The sequence below is a fragment of the Notolepis coatsorum genome, assembly GCF_963971535.1.
Source record: "Notolepis coatsorum genome assembly, chromosome: 14".
NCBI lineage: Eukaryota > Metazoa > Chordata > Actinopteri > Aulopiformes > Paralepididae > Notolepis > Notolepis coatsorum.
The window spans coordinates 25,752,952-25,777,016 of record NC_140178.1 but is presented as its reverse complement, the minus strand read 5'-3'; the positions used below and the strand labels follow the sequence as shown (position 1 = coordinate 25,777,016).

At 43.9% G+C, this 24,065-nt stretch overlaps 2 protein-coding genes across 2 annotated transcripts; both read left to right on the top strand.

The window, feature by feature from the left end:
* Positions 1-7,394: 7,394 nt before the first annotated feature.
* LOC311240472 (polyadenylate-binding protein 2-B-like) lies at positions 7,395-7,985 on the top strand (the record flags this gene model as incomplete). Its single annotated transcript, XM_084329052.1, has 1 exon — positions 7,395-7,985. One exon carries the CDS (start codon positions 7,395-7,397, stop codon positions 7,983-7,985), a length of 591 nt encoding a protein of 196 aa, XP_084185178.1.
* A 5,885-nt stretch (positions 7,986-13,870) lies between these two features.
* Positions 13,871-15,513, top strand: LOC311240892 (aspartate--tRNA ligase, cytoplasmic-like). The gene has a single exon (XM_084329497.1). It carries the CDS (start codon positions 13,876-13,878, stop codon positions 15,472-15,474), a length of 1,599 nt encoding a protein of 532 aa, XP_084185623.1. The 5' UTR covers positions 13,871-13,875; the 3' UTR covers positions 15,475-15,513.
* Positions 15,514-24,065: the final 8,552 nt, after the last annotated feature.

Below are 24,065 nucleotides of genomic sequence, written 5' to 3'. Positions count from 1 at the left end.
TAAAAAATGTAAAAATAATAATAATTATTATTATAAATATTATTTTTTCTGTTGTACCAAACTGGTACCGAACCGTGACCCCAATACCGAGGTACGTACCGAACCGTGGCTTCTGTGTACCGTTACACCCCTAGCGGTTGGCGTTATTCGATTGGCGGACAAACACGTATATGCGTGAATGGCGCTGAATGAGTTAAAGATAAACAGATGCCAGTGTTTATTTTGCCTCTCTGTCAGAGAAGAGTTTTAATGACCGGAGGGAAAAGCTTGGTAATTCCTTTCAACTTATTATGACTTAACCGTTTCGGGGCCAACCACGGATAAATCCGTGTTTCGAATCCAACGGTTGAGGACCAACCACGGACATGTCCGTGGCAAGGTTGTTTTGGCTTTTATTCCATTGTAATAACCTACTTGATGTCACCCTGCGGCACTGCAGATTTACCCTACTCTTGGAATTCTGAAAAGTGCATTACCGGCCAGATCATCTTAGGGGCGCTGTCTCGATAATGCAGTGTGCCCTGTGGCAGAACGGTGCACTCTTCTTTTGACTTTCAATGGGGTTTCCAGTTAGCTGGATTCTGGATGTGCAGCCTGTAGCTTGGAATACCTTTTGCGACACCGAATTCACTATGCAGTAAAGGAATATATCATCAGCCAATGGACATATGGATCTACCAGATCGCGATCGATAACTGGGAAATACTTTGGGGGATCCAACCGGCCCACAGTAAGATCTTTTTCACGTAAATTACATGCTGATCAGGGCTTGTTATGATAGCCATCCACCCGATCAACGAATGTGGCTACTGAGGCTAACGCGGTTATTGGTAATCAATAATCAGAAACGACGTCCCCCGCCCCCCCCTTCATGTATTCAAGGTGGACCATCATACCGATCATATGCATTTTGAGTTTTAACTGTAGCTTCTCTATAGCCGAAATGCCATTAGATTTAACGTTAGTAGCTTAGCGGCCTGTATCTCGCGTTCCAGGAAATATCCCAGCCGAAATCCCTTATAACGCTTATATTCAAGACGCTATAAAATGAGAACGTATTGATGAAAAAATTATTTCTTTAAGCCATTTTGAAGGGACGGTTTATGGTCTCAATTGTCACAACACATATACTATCGATAATCTAGCGTTTATTTGAAAACTATTCATAAATAGGCCGAAAAATGACAACGTTTTTTGTGTATTCAAGTGTATTCCACTAAAGGGCGATTATCACAGAATCTTTATATTTTCCTGAAACTTTCAAAAAACTAGTTTTTCAAAATGGTATAAAACGGAAATTAACCGATTAGAAAACAATCCGTTTCGACAATGTTGACTGCAAACAAGTCATTGATAAGCGACGGCCATATTATACACATAGCCATCATTTAAGATATAGTTTATGCGTTCGCAAATATGAGAGCTCTATCATTGAAGTGGCACTGAAAGTGTTAATGTGGCCCAGGACACATGTGCGTACATATACTTACAGAATGTGGCCATATGTGACCATACGCATATCCCAATGCGGTCTGAGCGATGGGATTTCAATGCGTCTCGTGTGCGTCCCCACCGGTACTTGGAGCCATCCGCTTGTGATCAGATCACCCAGATTGGACCGGCCAGGTGGAAACAGTGTCACACAAAAACACCAAACACCAAAATTCAGCAACACTGCATGGCACGGCAGCATAAGCAGCAAATATAATATAATATAATAGTGTGTCCTACTTTAATTGGTGAAAAGCCTCTCCCATCTGTGTCCAAAACCATGTCAATGTGTTTTTCTGTAGCCATCACGATCACATGCAGGCTTGCTGTAACATGTTCCTTCTTGATTATTATCAAAGTTGAAATGCTGCGCTCGCACACCAGGGAGGGGGTCAGGAGGAGTTACTATCCTAGTCCAATAAGGTGGTTCTGTCTGTCAATAAACTGTATGGACACAGAACCTACTGTAGTAGCAGTAGATCACAGTTTTTCACTATGAATCTTATCCCATCTTCTTTATCTTAACCCTGACCATTTCCATCTTCTGTGTCCTCTATGTGCTGGTTCTTACTACATATTCATCCAAAATGGACAAGTCAGCTTTGCATGCTAGCATGTGTGTTTGCTGTTGTGTTGCCAGGCACCGACGCATGTCCACTCTTAACTCATTCACTGCCAATGACGATTATACTCGTTATTGGCCGCCAATCGTTGAACGCCAACGAGTGTACTCGTTATTTGATCGTTATTTCTTTTATTTGATATTTCTATTCATTACAGGCCCACTGACTCGGGATTAACATTGGGAATCGCATTGAGAATGCCTAGGTGCAATACCGGCCGCATCGCGCTAGACGGCGGTATCGAGCACCCTTTCTAACATTGTATCCTGGGCTGTGGGATGGCCAAAGGTTTCGGGTTACATTTTTCCTTGTCTGGCAAGACGAACGGTTCTGCCGGTTACATTGAAGCCTGTCAAATATGCCCGATCCATATGGTATGGTGGATTATGCCGTCGAGCAAATGGACATTGGATGTACCAGATGGCGATCAAGAAATTGGAATATTGTTTTTGAAACGACCCCCCCACCCCCCCCTTTCATGCATTCATGATGGAACATAATACCTATGATGTGGATTTGATTCCGGAACAATAGCGGGTTCAGGCAAGAAACGGCAACGTCTACAATGGAATCGACGTATACTGCCATAACTAAGCATTTCATGAATTACCCTAGACCGCACTAAAACCATACTTATATTCACCACGGTATAACACAGGAACGTATGGATGGACAAATTATCTCTTTTTTGCATCTTGACCGGAATAAATTCAAATGACTATAGTATTGTATCCATGGCTATAATATAGAATATAGATTTAGCTCTACAAACAAGGTGACTCCCATTGTTTACAGCGTGACAATACTACCATAGGATAAGGCTAATCCCCGGCAGTCAATGAGTTAATGAAAGACAAGTCAGTGTAGGCCTAATCATACTGCTTATGTGTCAGGGTGAGACACTAACTGGCTGTTCACCAGTAACAGTAGATGGTGGATGAGTTTCATCATCACTATATTAAGAGCAGGAATTAAGGAGGAAAGAGAGAGAGGGAGATATTTACTTCCTGTAGTGCCTGGTGGATGAAAGAAACCTAGAGATTATCTCGCCCGGAGCATAAAAGACTTCATTGCAGTCTCATTCATTCATGATTCATGAAACGCTCTTATGCACAAATTGTATCCAAACATCAAATGTAATCAGAGTCAGTGTGAACCACTAATAGTGTTTTTTATCCAGATTTATATGTATCACAATCTTTTAAATTGATTGAATATATTATTACTTTTTAAATATTATTATAATTTGACAAAACCAAGTCATAAAATAGAATGATGACATCAAAGTAACTAACCTATATTTACCCATGAAACAATGTATCCAAAAGATAACCAGGGGGGTTGAACATGTCTACAAACTATTATTTAAATGTATGCTTTCACATGTATTTCTACCAAAAAATACTCTGCAGAGAAGATAAAAGATGAATTCATTTTTACAAGAACTATTTATTTTATTAAATGTAGAAATAAGTCAAGGGGTGAGTGACTGTATGTGACTGAACCAGTAGTTTGGCTCATGCAGGGCTCCTTTGCCACTCACAAGACAAACATACAGTAAGGCAAATTGTGACAAAATAATGTTTCTCGACAGCCCTTTTGTTAACCGACTACAAAGACTAAACACCATATACCATATACAGCATCAACAGCATGCACTGCTCAGTATAACAATGCAGTCAGTTAAAGGGGCACTTCACAGAAAAACAACGCTGATTTATTTTGCACATAATCTCACACAAAGACCAAAAACTTTTGCACATATTTATTGAGTTTGACAGTTGTTAAGAGTATCATCTAGGAAGGTCGTCCTCGGACGGGCCCTCCATCGGTGCTTCCAGTCACCCCGATCCTCCATGCATCTGGCTAGCTCGCCGGTGCTTTCTGCTCCCGCATCTCTCCTGAGTACGTCCACGTAGGTTAATGTGGGACGTCCTCGTGATCGATGCCCGTGTGTTGGCTCCCACAGCACAAGTTTGCTGGTTGGCAGCTCACGGTGTCTCTGGCAGTGACCTGCCAGCCTCATTCTCCTGACTGCCACTTTCTCGCTCACCCTTAGCACCCCCCATACAAGTTTGCATTAGTGACATGCTCATTCATCCCTGTTGATGTTGAGCACCACACGCACCACACGCGTAAGTGAGTTTGAATATGGCCACCAGTGATGTCCTCTGGGACATTGAATCCGTGTGTTGTTTTAATTACAGCTCCATGAAATGATGTAGTGGAAAAAAAATAGCAATACCTTCTGTATATGTCTCTAATCTATCTGATATTATTTGATAGTATGTGATGGGTTCAGATCTCTATATGGACGTTATTATGCTCCATTGTATCTGCTTAACCGCTAAGCCTGTCTATAATGTCCCTTTTATTATTATTATTATTATTATTATTATTATTATTATTATTATTATTATTATTATTAATTATTAATTATTAATTATTAATTATTATTATTATTATTATTATTATTATTATTATTATTATTATTATTATTATTATTATTATTATTATTATTATTATTATTATTATTATTATTATTATTATTCCTTCACTGTATTTCTCAACCTAATCCCTGCCCTCCTCAACACCTATTGCACGCCTGGCCATCCCAGTTGAAGGAGATCTCTCATTCAAATGCCCTTCTGAGGTTCTTCCCTCTTTATATTTATTATTCCATTCTGGCCCCCATACTCTTCTCTATCTACGCTCCCCCTGGCCGAAATCATACAGAAAACAATATTTCATAAAATGTGTATGCTGATTACTCCCACATCTACCTTCCCCCTGTGTGTGGGTGGGTGGGTGGTCGGGAGTCTCCCTCCGTCCTGTGGCACGACAACAGCCAGAGCGTTGAGGATGATGAGCGGACGAGTTGTTCCCATTTCAATCGTTTTAGTCTGTGTGAAAACAAAGAATATTTTGTTGAATCATACACTTTGTTGAATCATACATAGCTTTTTTTTCTCTGTCTCTCGGTAGAATTTTGTATATATAAAAAAGGCTCTATTCTGAATTTAATCTAAAGAAAAACCACCAACGTTAGGAGCTTTTCTTTCCTACCCCAAGGTCCCTTAATGTGTCTGTCTGTCTGCCTTGTCGGGGTGGGGCATCTGGAGGCATGGGAGGATAATCCCCCCCCCCCCTATCTTCCTTTGAGGTAAAAAAAAATGTATTAAAAAGAAGAGGAAAAATAGCTATGTGACGGGCAGAGACGACAGCCAGGCAGGTGAGGCCTCCCCCGTCTCGGATACGGCCTCCAGGGCTGAGAGGTACAGACCCGTCTCTGTGCCGACAGTACTTCCTGGGCGGCTGCAGTGAAGAGGGCTGAAAGCCGGGTAACCCCGGCTCGGCTCAAGGAGTCACTGCCGACGTAAGACGCCTGTACATGTGGGCCGGTGTGTGGGCCAGTGTGTGGGCCAGTGTGTGGGCCACTAATGTGGGCCGGTGTGTGGGCTGGTGTGTCTGAATGTCCCGGGCTGAATTTTATTTTTTTTTTTAATTTTTTTTATTATTGCAAAACAAAACTTATTAAAAGTCAGTACTCAACACACAATGTATAATGAAACTTTCAGTAAAGGTGGTTAAAATATATGCAAGTACAGAAACAGGATAAAACAAAAATAGTCAATAATAACATTTTAACCGTATACCGTGTATATCCAGCGAAGTTACAATTATATAAATGTTAGTATATAATATACCCCTAATACCTATTTTCTAAAACCCTACACACATATGCTCCTACAGTCCCGGGCTGAATTTGTGTTTGCGGCCTCTCCCTCTTCTAATCCCGGCTCCTCGTCACCGACACCCGGGTCTTCCAACTCTGGATGCCCGGGGTCCGAGTCCAGTAGGGATTCATCCGCCAACCCGTTACCGAACTCCGCCATCGCCGTGTTCCCGGTGTTCCGACGCGCCTCGTGGCTGAAGCGACGCTGCTAACTAAAGTGATTAATCTGATTAAATTAGTATTTTTTCTTTTATTAAATCAACTTTCCAGCCCCCTGTCAACTGTCAAATGATGTCAACTGTCAACCTGAATTAACATTCAGTATTCAATATTGTCTCATTCAATATTGATATTCAGTATTCAAGTAGAACAGCTAGCTAGCCGTTGTGGACACTCACCCTTCCACAGCGAAACGGTAGGCAAGGCACGTTGGTTGAGAAATGCAGGCTTCAATCTATGTTGTTTAGTCTATCTGTTCAGTACTGTTTCAAGATGCACATTGAGCTCTTCTGAGAGAATTGTTGAATAGATACACAAATGTTCTAGAATGTTTGATTATGACATCATACTGTGACATCACAAATGTTCTAGAATGTTCTATTATGACATCATACTGTGACATCACAAATGTTCTAGAATGTTTGATTATGACATCATACTGTGACATCACAAATGTTCTAGAATGTTCTATTATGACATCATACTGTGACATCACAAATGTTCTAGAATGTTTGATTATAACATCATACTGTGACATCACAACAGAACATGTTTGAGTTCCATTTGAATAATAATGTTTGGTAAGGCTGTCCCGCAATCCTGTTTTTGGGATTTAAACTAAATCCTCAATTTGAATAAAGTGATTCAAACTTCGTCAGGGTTTTTCAAACGGTTGAACCTTCGTTTTTAATTAAAAAAGTAAAATTGAAAAAAATTAAAAATAAATTATTATTATATATATTTTTTATCCTCAAACTAAATCACATTTATGATGTCACAGTATGATGCACAGTATGATGTCATAATTATTATTCAAATGTAACTCAAACATGTTCTGTTGTGACGTCACAGTATGATGTCATAATCAAACATTCTAGAACATTTGTGATGTCACAGTATGATGTCATAATAGAACATTCTAGAACATTTATGTCACAGTATGATGTCATAATAGAACATTCTAGAACATTTGTGATGTCACAGTATGATGTCATAATAGAACATTCTAGAACATGTATGTCACAGTATGATGTCATAATAGAACATTCTAGAACATTTGTGATGTCACAGTATGATGTCATAATAGAACATTCTAGAACATTTGTGTACAGTATATATTCAACAATTCTCTCAGGAGATCTCAGATCAGAAGACAAGTGAAGATATCACTTGTTGTTTCCGGCTTTGTCTGTAAGCTTGAATATATACTGTAGATACAATTTTAAAATCACCAGATGGAAAAGGAAACAATGTCAATCCTTAATGAACTGCGTCTGGAGGATCGCTTCAGCCACGAGGCGCGTCGGAACACCGGAAACACGGCGATGGCGGAGTTCGGTAACGGGTTGGCGGATGAATCCCTACTGGACTCGGACCCCGGGCATCCAGAGTTGGAAGACCCGGGTGTCGGCGACGAGGAGCCGGGATTAGAAGAGGGAGAGGCCACGATTGAAGACCCGGAGTTGGAGGCCATCAAAGCGCGGGTGCAAGAGATGGAGGAAGAAGCAGAAAAGCTGAAGGTGCTGCTACAGAACGCTCCTGTCAGCGAGGAGAAGATGGAAGCAGATGGGAGATCGATCTACGTTGGAAACGTGTACTACGGTGCGACGGCGGAGGAGCTGGAGGCCCACTTCCACGGCTACGGCTCCGTCAAAAGAGTCACCATCCTGTGTGACAAATTCACTGGGCATCCCAAAGGGTTTGCCTATATAGAGTTTGCAAACAAGGAGTCTGTCAGGACGGCCATGGCTTTGGACGAGTCCTTGTTCCGAGGAAGGCAGATAAAGGTGGGCGCTAAGAGAACAAACAGGCCCGGTATCAGCACCACAGACCAGGGCTTTCCTCGAGCGCGAGGACGAGCCTTCAGGGGCAGAGGGCGAACAACAGCGTGGTATTCCCCTTACTGTTCCTATTGAAAAAAATAATAATGAAAAAAGTCCCCCTCCCTTCCCCATCCCCAACCCTCCCCCTCCCCCCAATAAAGGAAGAAACTCCCCAGAAGAGAAAAAAAAAAGACAAAAAAGGAAAGAAAAAAAATAGAAAACAAACCCGGTTCTTCTGGACAGAGAGACTGACTGGCCGCAGTGAGCGTGGTGCGTGTGGAGGTTGGTGCTGTCGCCCCTGGTAAGGTATAAGCTGGCCGTTGGGGGAGAAATGTATATGGTGGCATTTTTTTAATTTTTCTTTTTTTTTTATTGTTTTTGTATTGTTTTTTGGGGGAAAAGAAAAACAAAAAAGGGAGAGGGAGGGAGATTACGTGATGATTTGATGATGCTGTCTCTCAGGCTGCAGATGTGTCCTTAAGTCTGGCTGTGACCACTTCCTCTTCACAACAACCAATCACCACACAGCCCACCAACACTCCCACCCCCGCACCCCCCCCCCCCCAAACAAATGCTTGCAAAAAAAGAAAAAGAAAAGAAAACACATCGACGAGAAAAGGATATCTTACGATGGCGAGGGTTATGATGTTCATTTTTGTTTATGTACCGTACATATGTATAACTTCCACTAGGGATGATGAGTTGGTTGTGTTTTATGTTTCGGTATTATCATTATTCCCTGCCTTTTGTTGTTCTCTGACCAGTTCCCCCTCATCCCTCCTAACTTCAGCTGTCATTAGTTTGGCTCCTCCTCTTCCTGCCCTCACCTCCCCTCTCTCCTGTCCATCCCACACCTGTCACTGTCTCTCGCTCTGTCTTTTGAACAGAGGCCAGTGTTCATTAGTGGGGGCCACACATTCATTTTGTTTGGGGGTTTTTAATTGATTGTAGCTCCGCCTTTAGCCCATTACACCTGTCACCCCCCACCATGGCATGACCAGATCTCTGCATACTTTTTCATCTTTTAAGACCTCAGTGTTGTTGTTTTTTTTTTTTATCCTTCCACGTCCTCCTGCTTTTTTCCCCTCCATCCTCCCTCTGTTCCTTCCTCGTGCCTTTCTGTCTTCCCCCCTCCCCCACACCCCTCCTCTCTCTCTGTATATTAGAGAGACAGCGGCGTCTCTCTCTCTCTGCTCCCGCTGTGCACACTCACCCCATCCTGTCAGTGTGGGGGGGGGCGGGGGGCAGGGGGACCACAGGCCCGCTGCGGGGGGCATATACTACAACAACAAACGCTGATGTTGTCGCTTAACACTTTATTCGCGCACAACACACACACACACACGCACACATAGATATAAAACACAGAGGTACATGAACATGCATACAGATGAACACGCCAGACAGACTGACAGACACACATAAACTGACGCCACTCGGACACAATTGGCCACCCAACACATAATTTATAGAGAGAGAGCTGAAGCCAAGATATGAGAGAGGCAGGCAAGTTGACGTTGTGAGAGATTGAGAAAGGCAGGAGCAGAGAACGGGGTGTTTTCTAGGATTACCTGGGCCCTTAAGGACCCTTGGTCTCTGTCCACGCGCCAGTGCAGTCACGGCTTGTCTTCAGAGGACCGGATGGGCTAACGGCATTGATTATTAATGTAATACTTGGAGTGGGGGCGGAGCTTTTATTTTGGGGGTGGGGTTAGGGGGGGGGTTTGTGTGGAGAGTTTTTTTTTTTTTTAAACAGGGGGGATTGGGTTTAAAAAATATATGTTTTGCTTTTTTTATTTTTAACACATGAGTCTGTAATTAGAAAAAAAAATAAAGACATTGTGTAAAAATGAGACCGTGTTTGTGTGAGTCTGTTAACCGCTAGGATTCAACATCAGTACCGGTGTTTAGTCCTTTCTGGAGGGGAGATTCAGAAGGTACCAAGTGGCAGAGGACAGCGGGGGTTTCATAATGGAAAGGGAATAGACTTGTACAGTGCCCTAAAGACAGTTTAGTGTTGTATAATGGTAGGTCAGTATGGAGTGGAACGCCCTACCTAAAGCTGTAAAGGAATGTGAATCACTACCCACTTTCAAAAAACACCTACGTGAGACTGCAATTCGAAACTGGCCCCTACAAATGTCCTAACCTAGGTGTACAGTAAATTACCAAGTAAGGCTTTGTCAGTATTCCAATGTACAGTGTAAAATGTGTGTGTGTCCCCTACCCAACCCCCCCCCCCCCCCCCCCCCCCACCTCCAATGTACAGCCCTCACCCACCCACCCAACCCCACCCCACCCACCCAACCTCCTCCAATGTACAGTTTCTACGCCAAATGTATATACACTCTTTTTCTGGACACTTTTGTATCACAAACAATACTGTATTTGCAAATCTGATATGTCATAAATGTATAGATGTAGCAGTACTGTCTATCTGTATGTCATGTATGTCATATATGTTATGATGAATTGAAAATGGGGGACCCTGATGTAAACAAGACGAAAGTCTTTCTCTGGTCTGCATCCCCTTAACAATTGTATGTATTGAGCTGTACTGTACTGTACCCATTCTGCAATCTGTTAATAAACTTTTCAATCAATCAATCAAGTGATGTATCCATGTTGTACAGAATTATTTAAGGTGTAAAATGTCTATTCCAGGATAAAGCCTGGGATAGAGGAGAAAGTAGAAGCAGGCTTGGAAGAGACACAGCCTTATAGCCAAGGGCCTAGTTGTTGAGTGATATTCTGTTTGTATGAAAAGTTTAGTTTTGTATTTTTTGCTCTTATTTTCAAATGGCATTTCTTTATATGTAAAATGCTACGTTATTGTAATTGTGCTGCAGCCTGTTTTTCCACTGGTGAAGGAAAAGCAAACCACCAGGTGACGACAACCTGCCTCACTATTTTTCCACCGTCACATCCTAACAATAATCAATCATGGAAAATGGCTTTTGGAGCTCCCGAGATGATTGTAAATAGCAGCGCGGGAACGCTCGTGCCTCGACTTGGGCACTTTGGCTGCATTGCCTTTTGGTTAAAAACTCAAACAAGGAATAATCAGATTTCACACGGCTGTAGTCGAGACTTTAGGTAACATTTGGATACAAAAACCTTGTCGGCTCCCATTTAATTTAAGTACTATAATTATAGTATATTATAGAATTCCTGGATATTTTTGGTATTTTGGGCGGTAAAATGGTCAAAGAATGTCCCAGGAGCAAGTGCTTTTGCCCCCTTTTCCTTTTATTACTTCATCTTTCAATATCTGGCAGTTATTTAATTAACCCTTTCACCGCCACGCTACAGAAGGTTGGCCCTTTACTATTACACTACAGACGGTTAACCGTCTGTGGTGTGATAGTAAGGGGTGACCCTTTGTCGTGTGGCAGTGAAAGGTAACCTGTGTTGTCGTTGAAAATGGGGGACCCTGATGTAAACAAGACGAAAGTCTTTCTCTGGTCTGCATCCCCTTAACAATTGTGTGTTTTGAGCTTTACTGTATTGTACCCATTCTGCAATCTGTTAATAAAGTTTTCAATCAATCAATTTCAATCAGTCGCAGTGAAAGGGTTAACCATTTGGTTAGTGTGGCAGTGAAAGGGAGTAGCCACTTGAATGAAAAACGCCGATGCCATTTTGACGGGCATTCTCCAACAAATCATCAACCGACAAACTCCATTGTGGCAGAGGGGTTGGTTTTACAGATTGAAAGTATCTGTTTTTGTGAGGGGAGTGACCTGAAAATGTAAGGGCCGAAACTGTTCTGATTCATTGTGGGCGCAGCTCCCACTTGGTTACATTACTGCAGAATGACCTCCCTGACATGGGTATGGTAAGTAGCAAGGAGGGCGACCTTGTGAAATGTGTTCATGAGATCTGCAACAAGAAGACACTTGTAAGAACAAACATCCAGGTTTCATTTGAAATGTATAATTTAAGAGGGCTTTCAGATAGTTTCATAATTTGTGTTTTACTGGATCATGTCTACATCAAAATACCTTTTTATTTACCTACTGTATGTCCTATTTTATAATGTTGTATGTCATCCCTTTTTAAGGGACGGGTGTTGCAAATTAGCTTTGGCTACAAACACTGATACACTAGGCATTCTCTATTTGTATCCCTTTCAAATCAATCAATGTCAACGAGTCACAGTGGAAAGGTTATTGTGAGTGTAATTTCACATTCTCTTTGTGAGTCAGGCTGTCTGTTAAAACACTGCACCCATTCATCAAGCTTGATAAGGCTTGATACAGTCGAAGGTCAGCGTCTGCGAGGGGCCCATTTGCACCTCTTCATAAACCTGTCTTCCGTCTTCCGATGACCATATAAAGCCTGACCCAATCAGAAAGTATCCTCCCAAAACTAAAATGCACCAATGATACGTCTCTATTCGCTATGCTTATAACGTAATACACTTAGCTTTTCTTTGCTTTCGCTCTGGCAAACCTGTGTACATGGTCTTTGATATACGCTCTGCCAAACTGAGAGTCCTTCCATGGATGATTGCAAACCTTTTTTTGTTCAAATAAGTATTCAGAATCTTTATCTCCTTGCTTCATTTGATGACTTGATTCTTGTCTGACCATGTTACTGTTTGCTTTAATGCCGGCCGAGAACCATCGTGGTCTGTACATTTAGATGCGCTCATGACACCCCTTCCTGACATAGAGCGACGCGAGCGAGAAAAAGTGATTAAAATGTATTCGTTTCAATCAGACTATCCTGACCTTCCGCGAGCGACAGCGAACTGAGCAGCGATGTCGCTCACCCCTCAAATATTCGCTCGCTGTGTCTCTAGTTGAGCGATTACGTGGCAGAGTCCCGCCCCTAAACACTTTTTATTGGTCGAGAATCGCAGGCTGCTTTCAGAGCCATAGAAGACACACACACACACTCGGACACGCGCCGCCTCATATCAGGACAGTGTCACGCGCGATTTCGTCTCCAGTTCGCTCGCTCGCTGCCTGTCAGGAACCGGTGTAAGGCCTGTCCTGTGTTATTCTGCATTCATTAACCACTAGTCAAAATCCACGACATTAATCACTTTATTCAAATTGAGGATTTTGTTTGAGAATACAAAAAAATTATAATTATAAAAAAAATGAATTCTTTGTTTAATTTAAATTTTTTCAATTAAAAATGAAGGTTCGAACGTCCGTTCGAAAAACCCTGACAAAGTTTTAATCACTATTCAAATTGAGGATTTAGTTTGAATCCCAAAAACAGGCTTCGGGGACAGCCTTACAAAACATTATTATTCAAATGGAACTCAAACATGTTCCGTTGTGATGTCACAGTATGATGTCATAATAGAACATTCTAGAACATTTGTGTATCTATTCAACAATTCTCTCAGAAGATCTCATTGTGCATCTTGAAACAGTACTGAAACAGATAGACTAAACAACATAGATTGAAGCCTGCATTTCTCAACCAAGGTGCCTTGCCTACCGTTTCGCTGTGGAAGGGTGAGTGTCCACAATGGCTAGCTAGCTGTTCTACTTGAATACTGAATGTTAATATTGAATGAGACAATATTGAATACTGAATGTTAATTCAGGTTGACAGTTGACATCATTTGACAGTTGACAGGGGGCTGGAAAGTTGATTTAATAAAAGAAAAAATACTAATTTAATCAGATTAATCACTTTATTCAAATTGAGGATTTAGTTTGAGGATAAAAACTCAACCATGTTTCGTTGTGATGTCACAGTATGATGTCATAATAGACCATTCTAGAACATTTGTGATGTCACAGTATGCTGTCATAATCAAACATTCTAGAACATTTGTGGTCACAGTATGATGTCATAATCAAACATACCCCACCACACCAACGACGACCCCCCGGCCTGTACAAACCACACCCGCTACGAATATCCTTCCTCCCTCTCCATGCTCTGTGAACAGCTGACGAGCTGCTGCTCTCATTACTTCTGCAGATATACACACCAGGAGCGACTCTAATCTGACATGACTAAGGAAGACGTTCAGGGGGCCGCGGTGGGCGAGGAGGAGCAGGGCCCGTCCAAGAAGGGTCTGAAGAAACAGCAGAAGGAAGCGGAGAAAGCGGCCAAGAAGGCTGAGAAGCAGGCCAAGCTGGCTGAGGAGCACCAGAGCACAGATGAAGATGACTTTGCCAAGGAGCGGTATGGCGTGTCTGCCATGGTTCAGAGCCAGGAGAAACTGGACAGGACGTTTGTGCGCATCCAGGACCTGACCTCAGAGAAGGCTGAGCAGCTGATCTGGCTGCGTGCCAGAATCCACACCAGCCGAGCCAAAGGGAAGCAGTGCTTCTTGGTCCTGCGTCAGCAGCAGTTCAACGTGCAGGCATTGGTGGCGGTGGGGGAGTGGGCCAGCAAGCAGATGGTCAAGTTCGCCGCCAACATCACCAAGGAGAGCATCGTTGACGTGAAGGCTGTTCTCAGGAAGGTGGAGCAGAAGATCGAGAGCTGCACCCAGCAGGACGTGGAGCTGCACATCGAGAGGGTCTTTGTGATCAGCCAGGCTGAACCTCGCCTGCCCCTGCAGTTGGAGGACGCGTCTCGGCCGGAGGGGGAGGGAGACGAGGAAGGCAGAGCGATGGTCAACCAGGACACGCGTCTGGACAACAGGGTCATCGATCTGAGAACAACAACCAGCCAAGCCATCTTCCGCCTGCAGGCAGGAGTGTGCATGCTCTTCCGAGACACGCTCACCCAGAAGGGTTTTGTGGAGATCCAGACGCCCAAAATCATCTCAGCTGCCAGCGAGGGCGGTGCCAATGTGTTCACTGTGTCCTACTTCAAGACCAGCGCCTACCTGGCCCAGTCCCCGCAGCTCTACAAGCAGATGTGCATCTGTGCCGACTTCGACAAGGTGTTCTGCGTGGGCCCAGTTTTCCGAGCAGAGGACTCCAACACCCATCGCCACCTGACGGAGTTTGTGGGTCTGGATATCGAGCTGGCCTTCAACTACCACTACCACGAGGTCATCGACTCCATCACTGACACTATGGTTCAGATCTTCAAGGGCTTGAGAGACAACTTCCAGACAGAGATCCAGATGGTGAACAGACAGTACCCCAGCGAGCCCTTCCGGTTCCTGGAGCCGACCCTGAGGCTGGAGTACCAGGAGGGCCTGGCCATGCTGCACGAGGCCGGGGTGGAGATGGGCGACGAGGAGGACCTCAGCACACCCAATGAAAAGCTACTTGGCCGTCTGGTCAAAGAGAAGTACGACACAGACTTCTATGTATTGGACAAGTACCCCCTGGCTGTGAGGCCTTTCTACACTATGCCTGACCCCACTAACCCTAAATATTCCAACTCCTATGATATGTTCATGAGAGGAGAAGAGATCCTGTCTGGAGCTCAGAGGATCCACGACGCCCAGCTGCTGACCGAGAGAGCCATGCATCACCAGATAGATCTGGAGAAGATCAAGGCCTACATCGATTCCTTCCGCTATGGAGCCCCCCCCCACGGTGGAGGTGGCATCGGTCTGGAGAGAGTCTGCATGCTCTACCTCGGCCTCCACAATGTCCGGCAGACGTCCATGTTCCCACGTGACCCCAAGCGCCTGACCCCTTGAGGCCACGCCTCCTCCTGCTGCCACCGCTGGACTGGTTTAGACAGAAAACAAAGGAATCCCCTAAATGAGAGAGAAACCACCTGTATCACCTGTAGACGTGCCGATAATATGATCATAACCGTAAGAATAGAGACACACTGTCGGTGCAACACTAGGGTGCGCCGTGGGAATCAGGATGCAGAGCAGATATAAAGGGATAAGCTGTTAACATACATGCTACAATATGTTCACTGCTACACCTGCTCGTCAATAAATCAGTGTTGTATGTGGAAAGTCTTTTCTGCAGGAGGAACAGCCGTCTTTGATACCAATCAGTCACACCTGCTGCAGAGTTTGGAATAATTGTGCTCCTGAGTGTTGATTATGTTTATTGCAGATGTTTTATAAGTAATTGGAGGACTAACTGACAAGTTAATAATGATTTAAAAGAAAAAAGATTAACACAGGACAGGCCTTATGAGCGCATCTAAATGTACAGACCACAACAGGTTCTCGCCCGGCATTAAAGCAAACAGTAACATGGTCACAATGAAAGTCAGATAGTCAGAAATGAAGCCAGGAGATACGGTTCTGAATACTCACGTTGGTTTATTTGAACAAAAAAAGGTTTGCATCCATGGAAGGTCTCTCGGTTTGGCAGAGCGTATATCAAAGAAAAAAAAACACAGGTCTGCCAGAGCGAAAGGCAAAGAAAAGCCAAGTGTACTTGTTTATAAAACACACGGAAAAAGATGCATCACCGGCTCGCCCAGTCCCTGGGAGGATCGTTCTGATTGGGCCAAGTTCCACATGGGCATCCGGAAGACAGAAGAGATATGCTTTTGAACAGGCCCCTCGCATGAACACTCTGACCTTCTCGACTGTATCAATCCTTATCAAGGCTGATGAATGGGTGCAGTGTTTTGCAGAAAGCCATAAGCCTGACTCACAACTGAAGAGAATGTTGAAATTACACTCACAATGTCATAATAGAACATTCTAGAACATTTGTGATGCCACAGTATGATGTCAATAGAACATTCTAGAACATTTGTGATGTCACAGTATGATGTCATAATCAAACATTCTAGAACATTTGTGATGTCACAGTATGATGTGATAGAACATCCTAGAACATTTGTGATGTCACAGTATGATGTCATAATCAAACATTCTAGAACATTTGTTTATTAAACAATTCTCAGACGATCTCATTGTGCATCTTCAAACAGTACTGAACAATACTGAACAGATAGACTAAACAACATAGATTGAAGCCTGCATTTCTCAACCAAGGTGCCTTGCTTACTGTTTTGCTGTGGAAAGGTGAGTGTCCACAACGGCAAGCAGCTGTTCTACTTGAATACTGAATGTTAATTCAGGTTGACAGTTGACATCATTTGACAGTTGACAGGGCGCTGGAATGTTGATTTAATAAAAGAAAAAGACTCATTTAATCAGATGAATCACTTTATTCAAATTGAGGATTTAGTTTGAGGATATAAAAAATAAAGAATTTATAAAATTATGTTTTTAATTTGAATTTTTTTATTAAAAACGAAGGTTCGAACGTCCGAAAAACCCTGACGAAGTTTGAATCACTTTATTCAAATTGAGGATTTAGTTTGAGGATATATATAAAAAAATAAAAAATAAATTATATATATATATATATCTTTTTACTTTTTTTAATTAAAAACGGGTCGAACGTCCGTTTCGAAGAACCCTGACGAAGTTTGAATCCCAAAAACAGGCTTCGGGGACAGCCTTACCAAACATTATTATTCAAGCCTGCATTTCTCAACCAAGGTGCCTTTCCTACGAGTGTCCACAATGGCTAGCTAGCTGTTCTACTTGAATACTGAATGTTAATATTGAATCAGACAATATTGAATACTGAATGTTAATATCAGACCATATTGAATACTGAACGTTAATTCAGGTTGACATCATTTGACAGTTGACCGGGGGCTGGAAAGTTGATTTAAAGGGGACATGCATTAGAAATGCCTTTTTTCTGTGTTTAGCATGGTTTTATAGTAATACAGGTTAGTATCAATGGGTCTGTGTCTCTAATTACCATATTGACCCATCAGTCTAGTCTCGAGTTCACAAGATCTATCCTCACTCAACTAAACTGTTCTGATTTGACGGTTTCTGTGATGTCAACATAGCATTGATCTGCAGTAACGCAGAGAACAGAGGCAGAGAACTAGTGAGGAGAGGGAGGGAGGGAGGGAGGGAGGGAGGGAGGGAGGGGGAGAGAGAGAGAGAGAGAGAGAGAGAGAGAGAGAGAGAGAGAGAGAGAGAGAGAGAGAGAGAGAGAGGGGGGGACGGCGGGAGGGACTGCAGAAGTGTGTGTAATGTGCAGGGGCGGACTGGGACACAAATTCAGCCCGGGACATTCAGACGCACCAGCCCACGCACCGGCCCCGAAACTGGCCCACACAACGGCCGTTATGAAACACTCGTCCAGTATTAAACAACCCAAGGCTGTGGTAAGGAGTCAACATCAGGGAGACCAATCTACACCCCGCCCCTAGATGTGCACTCGTGCACAGTGCACACACACACACACACATATATATACCGTTACTTCCTGTCATTGGCATACATTTTCTTTTTTTTAGCCTAGGGATTAAGGATACATGAAGTATTAATATTGAGGTTTTGATCCATAGAAAGGTCTGTGCTACACAATTTCAGTTAGATTCGATTTAGTGTCCTTTAATTTTGCACTCATGACATTAGTTGCTTGCCGTTTAATCAACATTGAAAGACCCCCCACTTCCTCCCAGACACCCATTCCAAGAGCCTGTTCGCTGTGTCTCTCTCTGTGTGTGTCTCTCTCTGTGTGTCTTTCTGTCTCTGTCTCTCTCCTGTGTCTGTCTGTGTCTTTCTGTCTGTGTCTGTCTGTGTCTGTCTGTGTGTCTGTCTGTGTCTGTGTGTCTGTCTGTCTGTGTCTGTCTGTCTGTCTGTGTCTGTATGTATGTCTGTGTCTGTCTGTGTCTGTCTGTCTGTGTCTGTCTGTGTCTGTATGTTTCTTTGTCTGTCTGTATGTTTCTGTGTCTGTCTGTCTGTCTGTGTCTGTGTGTCTCTGTGTCTGTGTGTCTATGTGTCTGTGTGTCTCTGTGTATGTGTGTCTGTGTGTCTATGTGTCTGTCTGTCTGTGTCTGTGTGTCTATGTGTGTGTGTCTGTCTGTCTGTCTGTCTGTCTGTCTGTCTGTCTGTCTGTCTGTCTGTCTGTCTGTCTGTCTGTCTGTCTGTCTGTCTGTCTGTCTGTCTGTCTGTCTGTCTGTCTGTCTGTATGTCTATCTATCTGTCTGTCTGTCTGTCTGTCTGTGTCTGTCTGTCTGTCTCCCCCCAATTAAACTGCCCTACTCTACATCACCAGCATGTTTCGCAGCAAGTCACTTGTTGTTTTTGTTTTTTAATTATAGCTTTTTCAGCTCCACCATTTCTTTTTTTTACAGGGGCCAATTTCGAATTGCATATCATTCTTGGTTGACACTGAAGTTAGTCAAATGCCATCCAAATTATGAAAAAGCTTTCTTGATGGAAAAACAGTGTATCAAAAATCTGAAAGAAGGAAAGATAGCCTACTGTTTGAAATTCTCAGTTGTTAGATTACTGCTTCCCTCTGCTGATCAGCTCTTCCACCTTAGAGCTATATCTCCAGGCAGCCTCACGTTGTTCACTAAGCACAACATTTGACGACAAGGGCTGTCCCCGACTAAGGATTTGGATAGTCAACTTTGATTGGCCAAATTTTTTTTTTTTATTATTATTATTCCATTTGGGCTGTGGGGGTGCTTAATGTCTGAAGGAGTCGACGAAAGGATTCTTGTCCTCTGCAAAAGCATGCAATTGGTCCACTGATGGATACATCTTGATATTTGTCTAGTCTAGTCTAGTGTGTTCATTAGACGGGTGAAATCCTCCAGTGCCTCTGTGCCTGTTTTCTTAGGCAGTTAGCCTCTGGTATCCGTGCCATTAGTGTTAGCCACGCTTCTAGGCCTCTTTTCTTTTGGAAAGAATGATACAAAAAATTAAATAAATAAAATAAAAAATTCTAATACTTTTTTTTTAAATTTTTTGCATTCGACTAAGAGGTTGGCAGTCGACTATGGCTCCTTTCGATCGATTAAAAGGACAACAAAAAACGTTTCTGAAGGCTTATATTGTCAGAGAATAGGCTACGGCAGGGAGGGGCAACTGGCGGCCCGCGGGCCGCATGCGGCCCTCACCGACGTTCCATGCGGCCCCAGGCCAATATTAAAAAAAAAAAAAAAAAAAATTATAATTTTTTTTTATTTTTTTTTATTTTTTATTTTTTTTGTATTGTATTCGACTAAGAAGAGTTGGCAGTCAACTATGACTCCTTTCGATCGATTAGTCGACTATTTGACTAATAGGGGTCAGCCCTAGTGTGCACATATTCAACGCTGTTGAAAGTGCCGTGCAGCAATATGGGGGTTTTGATAAACTGTCGGCTGTTGTTACCGATGGATTCGCCGGGCTTCTAAGGCAGAGTGGCGTTGAGTGTCCAATTCTGCACTGCATTATACATCAGGTAAGTTCGCTAACATAATTTCCATCTATTGTGCGTCACTATAATGACCAATGCGAGTCGAGTGTAGTCAAATTATATGCGAGAGTCGTTAAATCGTTTTTCTTTTTTTTTATCTGATATAGGAGGCTCTCTGTGCCAAGAAGCTTGAATACAGCCATGTTATGGATTTGGTTACCAAGGTTACCAATCTAATTCGTGGAGGCAACAGGTCACTAAACCATAGAAAGTTTGTCTCCTTTTTGGAAGAGATGGACACTGATTATGGCGACTTGCAGCTACACACAGAAATCCGATGGCTGAGCCGTCGGAAAGTACAGGAGCGACATTGAAACACTGCAAATGCAATTCAATGATCGGTTTGAAGATTTCAACGGCATGCAGTCACGGATAGCGCTGTTTGCCGGCCCCCTCACCGCTACGGTGTCAGAGCAGCCCCCACCGTTGCAGCTTGAACTGTGCAAGCTACAGTCAGATCCTTTTTTTCAAGCAAAGAGAAATGAGAGGGGAATTTCGTTTTGGAAACTGCTACCTGAGCCCCGCTTCCCACTCCTCAGGGACTTTGCCCTCTCTATGGCCAGTATGTTTGGGAGCACATACAAACGTGAGAGCAATTTCTCAAACATGAAGCACATCAAGTCAAAGGAGAGAAACAGGCTGTCGGATGAAACATTATTTCATCTGATACAGATTGCATGCACAAACATTGAAGTTGACATTCCTGCTATTGTGCGCCAAATGGAGAGACCACAAGTGTCTCATTAAAGACAGGGGGGGAGGAGATGATGAAGAGGTGTAGAGGGGGGGAAGGAGATGATGAAGAGGTGTAGAGAGGGGGGGAGAGATGATGAAGAGGTGTAGAGAGGGGGGGGATGATGGAGAGGTGTAGAGAGGGGACCATTATTATTATTATTATTATTATTATAACCATTATTGACCCACTGTGGGGCGAGGGTGAATGTCATGCCAGTTTGATAAAGGGTCAATGGGAGGCATGTAGTATTGCACTTTACTTTACTTGCACTTTACTTGTTTACTTTTGTAGTGTTCAGATAACACTAATAACACAAACACAAAGCAGCATTCCTGCTGCATTTCACTACAACAGTAAATCAAAAATGCAATAATAAATGATTTTGTTAAATGTATAAACTTGTATCCTGCTACTAAACAAAACATTCCTGAGTGCTTCATATCCATAACATGCATTTCAGTGTTATAATGTTTTGTTTAGTAGCAGGATAAAAGTTTATACATTTAACAAAATCATTTATTATTGTACTTTTGATTTACTGTTGTAGTGAAATGCAGCAGGAATGCTGCTTTGTGTTTGTTGAGCAGTGGGCTTTAAGTTCATACATTTATTTTATTAGAAGCCTTAATTATAATTGATCATTTTTGTATATATTTGGGGTTACAGCAATACTTTTAAATTCAGCTGTTTATAAATTCATAAAGTTGAAATTGCATTACTAAATGCATTTGAAATGGAATAAAAACAAAGTTACAACAAATTATAATTGTTTATATACCTTATTTATCACATCTGTGACTATTATGGGCTATTTGAGTGATGGGGTACTACTGGCGGGACTGCCGATAAACAATGCGGCCCCCCAGATTGATTGTGGACATTTTGTGGCCCTCACCATATACAAAGTTGCCCACCCCTGGGCTACGGTGTCAGAAAATTTGGAGAATTAGGCTACGCTACGGTATGCTCCAAATGGCATTGAGTTTCTCTCGTTCGATGTCACGGATAGGCTAGGGGACACAAATTCAGCCTGAGACGTTCAGAGTCACTCCGGCCCGCACGCACACACGCACACACACTATTGTCACCTATGTGTGTCGGTGCGCTCTGGGTAGTGTATCTGTAGTAGAGCGCTGTGTAGGCTACATCATCTGGACGGACTGTTTCTGTGCGAGCAAGCATGCATACTATGGAATTTAATCCTGCCGGCGCCACTGCCGGCCCACACACCGGCCCACACACCGGCCCACACACTGGCCCACACACCGGCCCACACACCGGCCCACATACTGGCCCACATTAGTGGCCCACACACCGACTCACACACTGGCCCACACACAGTCCCACACACCGGCCCACATACCGGCCCACATTAGTGGCCCACACGCGTCTATGCTTTTACCAAACGGTTCGTGCTTCCGCGTTCCCGTTTTGCGCTCTGATTGGCCAAGCACGTTTCTGGTCATGTGACATGTGCACCCAATCGCATGCCGACCAGTGTCTTAGCCCATTTCCGTGTCGAACATCCTGCAAACGACCTAACGCCTAGTTTATCACTGGTTAAGCTTAGGCGACTCTTTCGCAGTTTGTTAAGGTTAGAGTTTGGAATCAGGGCTGGCGTTCTATCGCCCTGCTCTAAGACAAACTCTAACCTTAACCAACTTCGAAAGAGCGCCTAAGCTTAACCGTCCAAAGAACTTGCGTCACACGGTTGGGCGCACATGTCACATGACCAGAAACATCAGTGGCCAATCAGATTCGCAAAACGCACAAACCGTTTGGTAAAAGCAATGAGGCGGCCCACACACCGACTCACACACTGGCCCACACACCAGCCCACACACCGGCCCACATTAGTGGCCCACACACCGACTCACACACTGGCCCACACACCGGCCCACACACCGGCCCACACACTGGCCCACACACCGGCCCACACACCGGCCCACATACCGGCCCACATTAGTGGCCCACACACCGACTCACACACTGGCCCACACACTGGCCCATACACGTACCCCACACACCGGCCCACATACCGACCCACATTAGTGGCCCACACACCGACTCACACTGGCCCACACCGGCCCGCCGTACAGGCCATGTAGCCTAGGGAGATGACTGAAATCACTGCAAGAGCTAGTAGGCTATTTTTAAGCATCTTTCTGTGGCATTTTTCATTTTTACATCTAACTTTTTCAGCCCTACCCTACCAAAGTGGGCGGATCGGAGTGGACTAAATGGGCCTGTCAAACCCGCCCATAAAAAAAAAAAAAAAAAAAAAAAAAAAAAAATTGGACCAGCCCACTTTACTTCCGGCCCATCGGGATTCGTCCCGAACGTCCCGATGGCCAGTCCGGGCCTGGTGTGGATTCTGAAGAGCCTGGCCCCGGTGGCAGAGCCAGCGCTGGTGGTGGTGGTGCTGGTGGACAGGGTGGCAGCCAGCTCAGCACTGAGGTGAGCAGGTAAGGAGGAGCAAGCTGAGGCTGCGTCCCTCCCCCCACCGCCTGCTCACAGCCAATCAGCAATCAGGAGCTAGCCCAGCCCTTACTTTATCCATCTGTCCATCTTGACATATCCTGTGTTTTTGTTAAAGTTAGAGGTTCTATGTAGGATTGCAAGTAACTGTCTAACTGCATATATAACTGTTTCCACTAGAGGGCGCTCTAGGCGGAGCCACTCATGATACCACCAGGTGGCGAGTATTTAAAGAGATGTCTCCTCCCCCTCTACCTCTTTTCCACCTGCCTCTCAGAGAGATAACTCTAGTACTGCTGCTAAAGATAGAAACCATGCCTCTTGACCACATTATTGTTGCCCCATAGCCAGATTCTGTCAACAGGTTATGGGCCCAGATCACGCCGGGCCGAAATAATAAGGGTAGCAAGTTTAGCTGAAGTATAGGCTAGGTTAGCACCGGGAGCACCGCGTGGCTAGACGCTAGGCCAACAAGAGCTAAAGCTACGCCTACCATCAACCAAGAGGATGGCGACCAAGGGAAGGAGCAAATGGCCCTCATTCAATGGAAAAGCAGAGGACCATGTTATGCTGCATGCACGGTGTGGGACTGAAGACAACGATCTTGACGGCCCCCACGGGAGATCTGACGGCGGAAGCACAAACCCTGGACGACAAGCGTAATGCAGACACATACTGTGAGTTAGCGCCACTGCTCGACGACACAAGCTTGGGGCTGATATTCCGCGACACTAAAGACAAAGGCCAAGAAAGCCTGGGGGTGTTGAGAGAGCATTATATCGGGCAAGGAAGACCCTGAGTCGTGGCCCT

Bases quoted from the DNA above. Each gene is read 5' to 3' on its own strand.
- LOC311240892 (XM_084329497.1), top strand. From the start codon at position 13,876: ATGACTAAGGAAGACGTTCAGGGGGCCGCGGTGGGCGAGGAGGAGCAG.